At 44.0% G+C, this 13,150-nt stretch overlaps 1 protein-coding gene across 13 annotated transcripts in view; it reads left to right on the top strand.

Moving 5' to 3' along the window:
- Window positions 1-13,150, top strand: part of LOC126039961 (guanine nucleotide exchange factor DBS-like) — a 210,890-nt gene that overhangs the window by 182,444 nt on the left and 15,296 nt on the right. For 9 of the 13 annotated variants that reach the window (XM_049803865.1, XM_049803868.1, XM_049803863.1 and 6 more), the window contains 3 exons: window positions 132-235; window positions 1,441-7,503; window positions 7,673-7,837. In XM_049803865.1, the coding sequence (XP_049659822.1) occupies window positions 132-235; window positions 1,441-1,541 (205 nt within the window). In that variant the 3' untranslated portion in view covers window positions 1,542-7,503; window positions 7,673-7,837. Of the gene's footprint in view, window positions 1-131; window positions 236-1,357; window positions 7,504-7,672; window positions 7,890-12,354; window positions 13,146-13,150 lie in introns of those variants that run through there. The other 4 variants (XM_049803876.1, XM_049803869.1, XM_049803874.1 and 1 more) reach the window with 4 other exon arrangements.

Below are 13,150 nucleotides of genomic sequence, written 5' to 3' on the forward strand. Positions count from 1 at the left end.
AGGACTGACTGCTCTGAGTCCTCTGTCTTCTTCCTTAGCTTAGGAAATAGCAGCCCAACATGCACCTCTAAGAAACACAACCCAGGGAAAGGAAATGTAGGGAAATTCACTGACTCTTCTCTGAATTTCAGGTTAGTGAAGAAACTGGTCTCTGAGAAAAGTGAGTGGGTTCCTTCCAGTATATTGCAGCCAGCAGAGGGGGACAGTAACAACATAATTAAGAACAGCAATGCAGGTAATAGAGGACGTGTTACTGGCATTTAAATTTATTTTTTTCATACTAAAAAAGGATATGATAAAAAAGGATGTGATAAAGAGTGCATTTTCTGTATTGAAGTACTCGGCCTGAGTGTCTGTCTGTGCTGCAGTCTCTGGTGACGCAGCTGAGTTAGCCTGAAATTTGGTGCCATGGATGTCAGAGCTAGTTAGGCACAGCAGCTTACCTTGGCATGGCTTAATTGTTTTCCCCTTCCTAGGCAGAACTTGAATCCCCCACCAAACTCCTGTGGCTGCCAGTACACAGACTGGCTACTTTACAGCTAGCCCAAGTGTGTCATATGACAGGGTGTGTTATAACTGCAGGGCAGCTTTCATCCAGACACAGGTAGCGTTTTAATTTAGATCAGCATCAGGGATGTGGTTCTGGTCTAGGTTTGAAAACATTAAAGTCTCATGAACCATTGGTGCTTTCATCATATTTCACTGCTGGCTCCAAAGGCTGGAGGAAGGGCTGCTCTGGCGAGATTTCAGCCAAATCAGCACTAAAAGTCATCCTTTCTTCAGCTTTCGTTCTGACTTAACACCCAAACAGGTTGCACTGGAAAAGCTGAATCTCAGCAACACTGCAGATCAAAGGTTTACAATTTTAGATTAATTTTTGCCCATCCTTAAATATAATTTACCAAAATGTGTCCTGCTTTTATTCTGGTAACAGAAGAAAGCAAAATCTGGCACAGCCATTCCCTGGGGACCTGTGATAGAGAGCTACCAGCATTTTATTCTGAGTTACTGGTTTCTTTCGATTTTTTTTAATTTTTTTTTTTTTTGGGGGGGGGGGGCGTGGGGGAGGTTGTTAAAATGAAGAAAGATCTTTATGAAAGTTAACCAGGATTCTTTGCTGTGGTTTAAAGGGAGTTTGGTAACTGCTGCTCCTTCTCCTCCACAGTAGGTCAGTTCTGTCTTCACCCCAGTGCCTAACTATGGCTCTCATTTCTTTGGCATGTCTACTGCTTCAAAAGAAAAATGAAGCCACACACACATTACAGTTAGTTACATGCCAAAAGAGCCTCCCTTGCCTTTAATGAAGGAATTAGGTGAGCAGTCGAATTGTGATTATTTATTTTTTACTTTATTTCAGGCTTTTAACAATGAACATCAAGACTGTAGATGGGAAATCCTTTAGACGTGTTGTAGTGACAATGCCCGTGTCCTCCTTTTCAGACATGAACAACGATTCCTGCAGTACAGCCTCAGTAGAGTCAGACACCAAGGAGAGTGAGGTGGCCAAAACCTTCCCAGCAGAACAGAGGGCTGGCAGCTGAACAGCAGGACCAGCCTTCCTCAGGACCCCATCCATCTCTATTTATTTTGGGTGGACACTGGATCAAAGTTGCCTTTCTCACAAGCTCTGAGGTTCATAATTCACTAAAACTTTATCAGCATGAACAGATGAGAACTGTGCTGTCCACCTGGCAAGCTGGGAAAAACAAACTTGAAAGGAACATTAAACATCCAGAAAGCATCAAAACCCACCTTCAGTATTAGAGGAGAAAAATGCTTCTCGCATTGATTATCAAACTGGTTCAGAAGATGTGGCCTAAATTAGGTCGACAGCAGAGCTGAAGAGTTACTATGCACGCACCTTTTGGCAACTTTGCTTGAACACCGAGTCACTGCAGAGGGACATACGCATGGTTATGAGTTCTTGCTCTACCATGGGGGTCGCCTGGAGGTTTTTCCATTTGCTGGCCTCTGGCTGTGCCTTCGCCGTCCTCCTTAATTCCAGCCGATACATCAGAAACGTGCCCTTTTTGCTGATGGTCAACACCAAAAACATCCCATTTTAGGGTGGTTGTGGAAAGGAAACTTCTGACTTGGACCATCAGAGAGGCTTCACGCAGCAATGATGTAACTGCTTTTGTCATGGCACAGTGAACGACCTGCTGCATACAGCATTAAGTTGGAATGATGCAGATGGCAACTCCTGGCTATGAGATGGAGGTGCAGGGCTTAGCAGGGAAGCAAAGATGTGTGACAGCTACTGTGACAAACAACATTTTGAACTCTTTTTACAATACAAGTCATTCCTCTGCTCCCTCTGCAGTCTGTGGTTGCTGGATCACAATCCTTTGCATTTGGTGCCGAGAATTCAATTGAATGCCATTTAATGTCATAAGTTTGAGTAGACTGCATGCTTTCTTTGTGTGCTGGGCTATGGAGTAGATACATTTCATCCCCCATTTGGAATATACTTAAGCATTGCAAATAGGCAGTGAGCATTAGATGCTCCAATGAGTGGATAAAGTGTTGTTGTTAAATACTTCTTTCCAGGACATTTGATTAAAGGACTGTACCAAATCTCTGCCACATAAGGATGTAATATATAATATAAAGTGATTACAGATGTTATTATTCCTATACAAGCCATTAGCTCATTTAGAGCAGCTGTTAAGGCATGAAAGCATTTTCATGGTAATTGGGTCTTAGGTCCCACAAAAGCTGCTAATACTGTAGTAAAGATAAGTATTAACTAAGGGTTGCAAACCGGCAAAGATCAGCCTGGTGAAAATGACCCTAGAAGCTCAAGAGTGAGTGACTGGCTTTCACTATTAGGGATTTTTTTGTTTAACCCTGAGACTAGTGGTGCTCTATGTAAATAACAAAGGGCATGAAAGCACTAAAAATGGAGATGAAGCAAAACCAAAACCCGCCCCTTAGTAACTGAGCCTCTGAGCAAAATAGTAGGAGTCTGTATCATTTCTGCTATCATCTTTGCAGGGACCCAAGTGTTTTTCTTTGTGTCTCAGTGGAGGCTGGCATTGCAAATATCTTAGTGTGTGAGTCAGGACAGCTGTGAAGCAGGTAGATAGTCCCATTCAAGAAAAAGCCTTGGAGAAGGTAAAGGTTTATTCAGATTTTGTTTGCCTGTGAAGGCTTGTTGGTTAATGATGAGTTGCACTGTGGTGGTGAATTCCCATGTTTCTTCTAACCTTCAGTATCTACACTCTGTGATGCCTGACATTTTCCGTTCATGACTGAAGGACCTGAGAGTTCTGTACCTTTTTGGAAGCTAATTTTGTCCTACAGAGATAAAAGCTTGTCTCTTTTGTGCTGGTCATTTACCTTAAAAATGACATGTAGGCTCTCAGGAACATGAATCCTCTTCGTCTACTGTAGTTATAAGCATCTTGAAGGAAGAATTGGTTCTTCTCAGTCCCCGAAGGAAATATGCAGTGATGTTTTCTTGTAGTGCAATTATTTTATCCTCTCCCTAAAATGAGTTAATTTTGGTTTCTGTATTACTTTCAGTAATTTTTGCACTGCCTGATAAAAGTGCTTCTGTCTACCCCTGCCCTAAGCATAGGAGAGGAAAGGGGGAGGGAGCTCTGATTGCACATAAATAAATATAGTAAGCTGTTGTGTGTGTGTGTGAGATGGAGAGAGATGGGGAAGGGTTACCCTGGGTATATGAAACTGCCAAAACTAGGATTTGTGACATGGCAGACATGGAAAGATGCAAACTTGCACTTTGGAGTTTCTTTGGAGGAATCTCATTCTAACAGTGAAATGGTAGTGGGAAGTATCTGTTTGAACTGAAGATGGAAAATCAGGTATTGTCAGTTCATTCCTATCTCTGCTGGGTGCAGGGTGACAGTGTGCTAGTCCTATATCCCCCGGTGCCTCAATACCTTCCTGTAAAATGGGAGCCATTGGATTTTCCATGTGTTGAATTCCGATACTAAATTTTAGAATGTATGCAAAAATTGGGGACCCTCTAGAGGAGAGCAAAACATTCAACTCCATATGTCCTGCTGTGCCCTCCATGAGTGTCCGCGGTGGCATTCTGTGGGGCAGTCTAGAGCTGGAGCAGGGAAGAGGATTGCTGCAGAAATGCCTCCTCTCTCCCAGCTCACCATCTCGTCATGACAACTGCAAGGTATGGGCTGGATTATAACAATTCTCCTCCCTGCTTTGCTTTTGAAAACATTAATTTTTTCTTTTTTTTTCCCCAAATCTCATGTTTTATCCTGTTGGACCAAAGTTTGAGTCACTCCTGCACCATGAATGTCCTGAGGAGGACAAGTAACTCACTGCCCCGTGGCTGCATGCAGCAGTGGCACAGCACTTCGGTCTCAGCGGTCTTTGGGAGCTGATTGTATCACAGCCACCCTCGGACACTACTGAACCTGAGCAGGGAGCCCACAGCCATTAATTGTGTCTTTAACTTTCCTGCAATGCTGGTGAGCCAAAGGCAGCTACCTGTTTCTCTCTCCGTGTTCCGAACTCGATCCTACCGCAACATTTGCAGCTGCTGCTGGGGAGTGACCTGGGCCCTTTGCCTGCTTGGTGCCTGCGGTGCAAATGTCAGTGAGACGGTGCCGCACTGCTGGGTTGGCTTTTCTAAAGAATGAGGTTCAATGACGGATCAGGCTGCTGACAAGTCTGAGAGCAGCCAACAAGAAGTAACCTTCTGGCTTTGCTGACAGGACAAAATGGGGTTTGATGACTTTCTATTTTTTTTAATAGTAGACAGGGTAGTCTTTTAATTAGTGTGTTTCTGGCAAGCAAGGTGATAATTAAGGGTATGAATCTTCATGTACAGTCTAGAATATGATTTGGTAACGTCCAGCAAGACTAATATGTACGTTAAGTATACTTACTCTGTACGTAGGTCTTTGACACCATCATTTTTAGGTAGATGGACTTAAAAATCATAGTTTTCAAATATGGATTTCATTTCAGTGTTGTTTGGAGATTATATAGTGACCAGAAATTCATTTAAAAGTAATGGTTGCCACTACGGTTCAGTTGTAGAAGATACAAGATCCAAGGTAAATCTATGCTGTGACCAGCAAGTCCGTGCCAGCTGCCTGGCTGTTCTCTCTGGGTCCGGACTAGTGAGACCTGCCCTCCAGGCTGAGGTTTTGACTTGGATCTCCTCCCTCTGCTCTGCTGCTGTCTTCTGTGAAACTTGCAGAAACTGCACATCCTCAGAACTCTGCCCTCTGCTCAGTCAGGTGTAGTTGGGCAACAGACTCCTTCCTTACTGGCGGTAATCACAAACAGATAGAGAGGCAGTTGCCATGGTATGCAAGTTTTGCTTTTAGTAAACCAGGCTAAAATGTAATCAGGTCTGATCCTCTCCTCTCACATCTAACCCCACTGGGTGGAGAATTAGACCAATGGTCATTGTCTTGATCATAAATCGCTGCAGCCAAACCACGTCTGAACACTGGCTTTTCTTGCCAGTGACAACAAAGCTGTGCGTGTGTCTTATATTCTGGTTGTGTATGTGATGAAAAGCCATTTTATTTTCCCTAAGTTTCTTAGACTCTTGAGATTTCAAACAGGATTGGGTATGAGAATGGCCATGAGCTTCCTTTCCAAAAATATTCAAAGCCTGAATTCAAATATATATATATATACGATTAGAAATATATAAGAATAAGAAGAAAAAAGAGCCAAATTGTGTATTTCTTCTTGCAGCTGGAGCTGAAATAGCTGCTAAGTTTTCCTCTTCCCCAGCTGAGAATTGGTACAGTTTGTTTTTCTTACATATTTTCCATGGTGTTGATAATGATGTATTTGTATATTGTGACTGATGAGAGATAATCAGACAGGAAAAGAGCACAGAATTACCTGTCCTTTTTTTCCAGTCAAGACAGAATGTATGAATTTATTACAAGAAAAAAGTGTGCAAATGAACTTCCTGTAATTAGGCCATCCTGACCTGTGTAGAACCACACTCTGTTTGAAATTTATAAAAATCATAACTAGTACAAAACATTGTGGTTGATGTCTCTATATGAAGTAACAAGTCAAATGAGCTTTCTTTCTATTCAAAATAAATGAGTATCAGTAAAGGCACATCACGACAGCTGAAAAAAAAATCCACACATCTGTCCAATATAACTTTATTTGTCCAACACCTGTGTCACAAAAGGCACAGTGTTTTTCTCCTTTACCTATCTCCCTTAGTGGTGTTCCTGAATCCCTGGGACTCTGAAGAGTTCAAAGGTTCACACAGACAGTTGAGAGTTGAGTATGCTAATGCTGCAGCCGTAAGGCAAGGAAGTTGTAGGATAACTCTATTATAGTTAATCCCATGTTATCTGCATACCTTTGGCTACCAGTGGTTTATTAGGGAGTGTTAATTGACCCAAATGCATGTTGTGGATCAAGGGCAAGCAGGTAAAAATGAGAATGTAGAAACACAATGCAAATAGAGAGAGCAAAATAAATTGGAATTAATTTCAGCCGGTATCCAGATTTCTGCGGGCAAACTTCACCTCATTTCAGTTTTCAAGTCATTGGCCTTATCATGTTACTGCAGTGCAATACTGGTATGAGAAAATGAAGAATTAGGACCACACCAGATCCCAAGTGTGGGGCTTCCTTTGTTCCCCCCACCCTGAGCAGGCCCCATGGCAAAGGCCCAGGGCTGGAAATCCAGCCCCACACGCGAGCAGGTGTAACGCTCTCCTCTTGCAGATCTCCGGTGTGCAGCTACGCGTGCCGGGACCTGCCTGCGCAGCTCCCATCCCAGCTTGGCTGGGGTTTGCAGGAGGCGCTTCACGGGACATAGGTAGGGCGTTGCTATTTACTGAGGAGTGCGTTTGGGTGCAACGCTAATGGTGAGCCCTCCCGGCTGATCCGTCTTCAACAAGCGCAGTCCTTGGAGCAGGACCGAACCAGCCAGCAAAGGCTGCTTGTCAAAGAATCCTCAGTCATGGGTTTCTCTAGGTTTGCTTTGTTAACAACTCAGAGTTGGGCCACCACCACGGTGAATGGCAACCCTCCAAAAGTTTCTCAGTCTTATATACCTTTTTACCACCCATTATCTCAGTCCAAAATCTTTGAAAGTTTTCAGTCGAATCTCTGTTCCCAGGTCTTATTGCTCATCAAAGTCCTTTAATTAGTTCTTGTCTCAGTTCTCTCGTCTTGTCTGGTCCCAGTTCTCATCTTTGAGATTTCAAGGTCTGCCTCGGGTCAGTCGTCTCTTGTTCAGTTTACCTTAAGGTCCCATATTTACACAATTCTGAGAAAAGCCTCAAGTTTTCCCATTAACTGTTACACATCTGTCTCTATAAACTCTGCATGTTTTAATCTTTTGCCAGCAAAGCACCTGCTTCTTGCTCATTTTTCATCTTTTGTTCAACTTGTCTCTACTGATCAGCTTGACTGGGTTTCAAACCAATCCTGGGTTGGAGCTATACAGCGGGGGAAGCTGGAAACACTGTTCATGGCCTGTTGAGCAGCTCTGCTGCATCTCATATTTTCCAGGTAACTCATTCTATTATTAAATCTATTGACTTATTCTACACTTTACATGGCCTTGCAGAGCCTCAGGACTCAGCTGCAGAGTGAGAGTCTGTCCTGCCCCCAGTTAGCCCAGCAGTCCTTTCTGTTTTCACTTTCTTTCCTAACCATCATTTATTTCCTTCTGCGGTAGTTTACAGACAAGAAGCATCGGTCTCCCCCTCTCTCTCCACCTCCTTTCCAGCCATGTGACTGAGCACTCCCTGCATCAAGTGAAACTTTTCAGTCCCCAGGAAACCTTGATTTCTTTCCACCCGCTCCACAGTGAGAAACAGCATCTCTCCAACCTGCAGCTGTGCTGGCCATGGGGAGGAGCGCATGGAAGTTCATCTTGCTAATCTTTGCCTGTGGTGAGTAACATCCTCCATTATTTCTATCAGAAAAATGAAATAGACTACGCTAGTTTTGTTTCCTTGTGGTCAGGACAGCACCTAAAACAGACTGAAAACTTTAAATAGTTTTGTTGCTAGCACTAAGGGTGCTTTTAATAAAGTCCTACTCCTAGGAAATAACTATAACTACGTTTAATTGCAGCTGGTATAGACTTAGTCTGATGTTTTCCTGTGTATTTTCCCTTGCGCTCTGTGGTGACATAAACTCTGACTCTGTGATGGAGTCAGCTCAAAATAGTATTAGAAGCAGACTTTTTTGGGCTTGCTTTTCTTAATTAAAAATAATTTCCAGACCAGCAGAACGGACTGAAATTCTTGAGTGAGACAAGCAGAAGAAAAACTGAGGAAGCATTGCTCAAGTCATTCATCCGGCTGCATTGCAAGGTGCAGAGCATGAACAGCAATGCAAGAGTGAGGCGTGGGGCTTGGAGAAGGCAGGCTGGGGCTTATCTCAACGACAAACCACATCAAAGTCACAGTTCAATCCTTAATGCTGCTCTGGGAAAATCTGTGGAGCCAGCCTGGTCAGGGATATGTCCCAGCATGTTAAGCCATCCCTCAACACCCACAGCAGTACAAAACCTGCCAGCTGAAAAAGGAAAGAGCGTGGTTTAATCTGTGCATTCTGCAGCGTGTTTTGCCGTCGGCACGCAGGGATCACAGAAGTATCAACCCCGTCCCTCCCCCAGCACAGTGAGCCGGGAAACAGCCCAGGGACTTGACCACAAGCAGCTCTTGCTGTATCTATCTGCTTTGCTTTCCTGCACCTGCTTCATAGAGCCTGCTGAAGTAGCCCCAAAACATACACGAAAGGAGAGCAAGATCAGACTGAGAGAAGTAGCACTAATAGCTCAGGGGTCAGTAAGGATTTTTTTGACCAGAAAGAACTTGTTTCCTCAGCTCCTTATCCATTTTTGGTCATTCTTTTAATAATTTGTTGTCATCTTTTAATAACGCCACAAAGTCAAGTCTTTCTCTGCAGATAGGGAATTAAACATAATTAGAGTTTAAGGATAAAGGTTTAAGAAACTGCTCCTATATTGGAGGGAAACTATGACAGTACCAAAACCTCTCAGAAAAATCTCAGTGCTTTTCCAGTTCCTGAAGGACTTAAACCAAAGCAGCTGGAGCCAGCGAGAGTGTTTTCAGTGATTGTAGGAGCTGGGTCAGGTTTTTGTGTCCACACAAGATCAGGCAGCTAAACACGAGCATTTTTTCTGAGCAGCAGAAAGTGGAACAAATCTGCTGGGCGGCTGAGCAGCATGAGTGTGTGGTTAGACAAGAAGAGGAAAAAATCCTCAGCAAGTGTTTTTTTCACCCACTCCATTACAGGACAGCAGGCTGAGAAATGTCACAGCCAGATCGTGGCACTGAGTGCTCCGCTCCCCACCATAATGCCTGGGAGCAAAGCAGTGACGTTCCTTTGCTGGCATTGACTGAAACTTGTCACCAAAGCATGAAAATGGGGGCTCCAGGCCCAGACTGGGAACAGCGAATTTCTGAGAGCTGCCCTGATCCTTTTCTGAGAGTTTTGTTCTGGAGCATTGCATGCGTGGAGGCTTGCGGGGCAGAAACACAGCCCTCAGCATTTGTAATGCACGACTTTGAAGCCAAGGTTGGACGCGGGGATTGCAGCCGCTTGCTCGGGAAGGATACACCGCAGGGAGCACGCATCTCTCGAGCAAAATGTTGGTTGTACGTTTTGAGCTGGCTTCATAGAAAAAATAAAGAGGAATATCACAGGGGTGCAGAGCGGCAATTAATTCTTCATTGTTCTGTGGCCTCTTTTGCTGGCAGAGCTGTGAAAAGGGCTGGCGGGGTGGGAGCCGTGCAGGCGGCTCCTTCGCCGAGCCATGCCAGGCTCCCTGAGAGGCAATGCTGGAATTCTGAGGGAGCCGTGGTGATTTAGTTGGAGGGAAGGTCAGGCAACCCATGGGCCCACCTGCCCCTTCACACAGCAGAGTTACCGAACTACCTCCAACAGCCACCCAAAAAGAGCCAAGACCTTTCAGTGCAACCGGAGAGCAATCCTTACCCATCCCAGGCAGCTCATGTGGCCAAATGCTTTTTGAGAAGTCAACTCAAGCCAACAGGTTTAGCAGCGTGGCCGTGCCCCGAAAGAAGCTCCAAAATGCTTGGGAGAGCTGCGGGAGGCTGGAAGAGCAGTTTGGCAGGTCAGCTGGTGAGCGTGAGCCATGAGCCACCACAAAGACATTTCTGACTTTACCCCTCAGTGACCCTGTCAGGCTGAATGTTTCTGTAATGAAAAATAGTTAGGTTGAAATGACCTTTTGGGGAAAAGGAAGTGTCATTTAAAAGCTATGAGTAGCACCCAAATGTCAGTAAAATAATGTTTTTCTCCACGCCTGTAAGGTAGGTGTTATCTGGTCGGTAATCCAAACCAATCTGTTAACTAAAAACTAAGAAGTACTGACTATTTAAGACTTGTGTAAATTTAAGTATGGATTGTTTAGCAGTCTCGTAGGGGGAAAAAAAGAGTGAAAATTGCAACTTCTCTTTTGTTTTTATTGTGCTGATACAATTAGATGCAACTACCTATAGCTGGTATATGGCAACTGCTCTGATTTTCCACTGGCAAACAGAGAAGGAGATAAGTTATCTGCTTTTCAGCTCTGCCAGCAGGTGTGGTAAAGTCTAGGGGAAAGTGAGAAAATGAACTAAAGTATCATATTAATTATGACATTTTTAGGTTCCTTCTGATAAAATTCACAATCAGACAGCTCTGTCCTGTCATTTTTGTGGCTTTTCAGCTGTATCAAGTTGCCCTTCTTTGATGATAACAGCTACACTGGCAGTCAAGTATATTCTGTACAGCACAGAGGTGAAACCTAGGCAATTTTAGGAACATGGAGTATACATCTACACTTCTGCTCTTCTCTAGCATAGCCATTTTTAAGGGAAAATTGTGGTATGGGTTCAGACCTATACATCTGTTCTCACATCTTTGGTTTGGATCTTGAATTTGATTCAAAACCCAGTACGTTTTATTATTCTTTTTTAGTTTATATGTATCCTAAAATGGTGAGATTTTGTGAATTCAGCAATTGTTGCAGGTCTCTCTTCATGCTGAGTGAAAATAAAAAATTAAATGAAGAGGAGCTTGTGAAATTTCAGCCATTTCCATTCTGAATGTGCCTCTGGCCTTAATTGATCCTAAAATCTGAATCTCAGCAACCTGCCTGCCACAAACCTTGGACACCAATTCATGAGAAATTTCTTTGGAAGAACCAGTGTACAATAAACTTCTCAGACAACATGTTGTGGCATCCTCTGTGGAGCCATACTGCTAGGAATATGAGCTGTCTTGGACTTTTGGGTCCCTGCAGTCTCCAAACTGGAGAATTCATCTCTGTCCTCCAGCTAATTTAGGCAGTAAAGCATTTAACTACACCTGAAGCTTCATGCTCATGAAGGAATTCATATATGTCAGTGATTTATGATTTCTTTTATCTCGACCTTTTCTTTACAGAGTCTTGTTGCATACTCACAATCAAAAGACTCAAGCAGAAGAGTTGTGACCTTCATCTATTCGACAATGTACTTTTCCCACTTTTTCTTCACTTCCTTATTTACATTTAGGAGCCAGATATTTTCTTTTCAGTTCTGCAAAGGGCAAGTTTCTATAAATGTTATAAGATGGAAGTGTAATTTTGGTGCTGTGACTATTTTCAGATGTGGTCCAAAATGCCCCTGGATGCTGTACCCTGAAATTTGTTTCTCATTGCTGAAAGCCCATCCCTGAGAGGGCTGGACTTTCCTTGTTTGGAGCATCCCCTTGGGTACCTCCCAGGAGGAAGAACTTCAGGGTTCAAGCTGGCATGGCTACAACAAAACCAAAAATAAGTATCTGGAATTTCCCTGTCTCCCAGACTGGTGTCCCAGACTATTGTGAATCACTGTAAGACCATTATGCTGCCTCACTTCCTCCACACACACAACATGTTCCATTTCCCCATGCATTGTTGGTAAGTAACCAACCACCCCTTCACCTGTTACACCCACTTTATCTTCCTTAGATCTTGATAATTTGCTTCTAGCAAATCTTGCTGTACTACTGCCTGCAAGGGAATTCTTCTGCTGCCTGGGGATTGTGCAAGGTCTCCTCACACCTCCAGCATCCTCTGGCTTCTTCAGCAGTAAAAGCACCATGTGAGGAGCTGGGAGCCAACGTGCTTCCACTGCAATGGGTATATTCAGAGGTGTGAAGATTGGGAGGAGGGTGAAAAGTTATTGATAGTCCTACAGCATGTCTGCCTTCACTCTCCTATCAAGACTGGAGCCAAATGAAGAATAAAATCATATCACCCACTTGATAACAAAATCAGTGCAGTTATGTTGTGGGTATCAACAGAAATGTTAAAGGTAAAAGTTTCTAGACTACTACTTATTTGTTTCGTTGCAGCATTTTCCTCCTGCTCTGCTGAAGTGGCTCTGGGGGTCGAACTGTCTCCAGAAACCGCATCCTTCCATCAGACGGCTACTTCTGCTCAGCCACTTTCCCTTTATCATTCTTCACCCCATCAAGGCACCGCAGTACATTTTAACAGCACAGGCTCTCTTAAAACAACACACATAAGCCATAGAACAACTGTGCAGACAACAGACCAGCACCAGGTAACAACAGCAGCAGACCATCACACGACAGCCCAGGCAGGAGCAACCACCATACAAGTGACCGGCCAGAAATCTCCCGTGGTGGTATCCACAACATCAGCAGACAACACAACTGCAGCTGGTCAGGCTACAACCCAGGCAATTGAAACAGTTACTCCTGCCGTGAAGAACACAACCATACACCCTACGTCCTCAACCAAGCAAGCCAGAACACATGTGAGCACAGAAATGACAGCGGCAGCCACAAACACAACCATAAAACATACAAGAGGAAACACACAAATGACAGCTGCTGCCCTAACTACTATACCCACCACCAGGCAAACTGTAAAGCCCACCACAGGGTCAGGAAATCAGACAACAGCGCCTAAAAGTCCAACAGCCACAGCCATGATCAACACAACAACCATTCGTCCAGGGACTCAAACAACCATCCCATCTACTATGATGACGGTGAGACCCACTCTTGCACCGCAGCCTTCTCCCATTCCCACTGGCACGTACACCGTTTCCAATGGGAACAGGACCTGCATCAAAGCAGTCATGGGTTTGCAGCTGATGGCTCAATATACACAGAAGGTGAG

Source organism: Accipiter gentilis, chromosome 6 (assembly GCF_929443795.1).
Source record: "Accipiter gentilis chromosome 6, bAccGen1.1, whole genome shotgun sequence".
NCBI lineage: Eukaryota > Metazoa > Chordata > Aves > Accipitriformes > Accipitridae > Astur > Astur gentilis.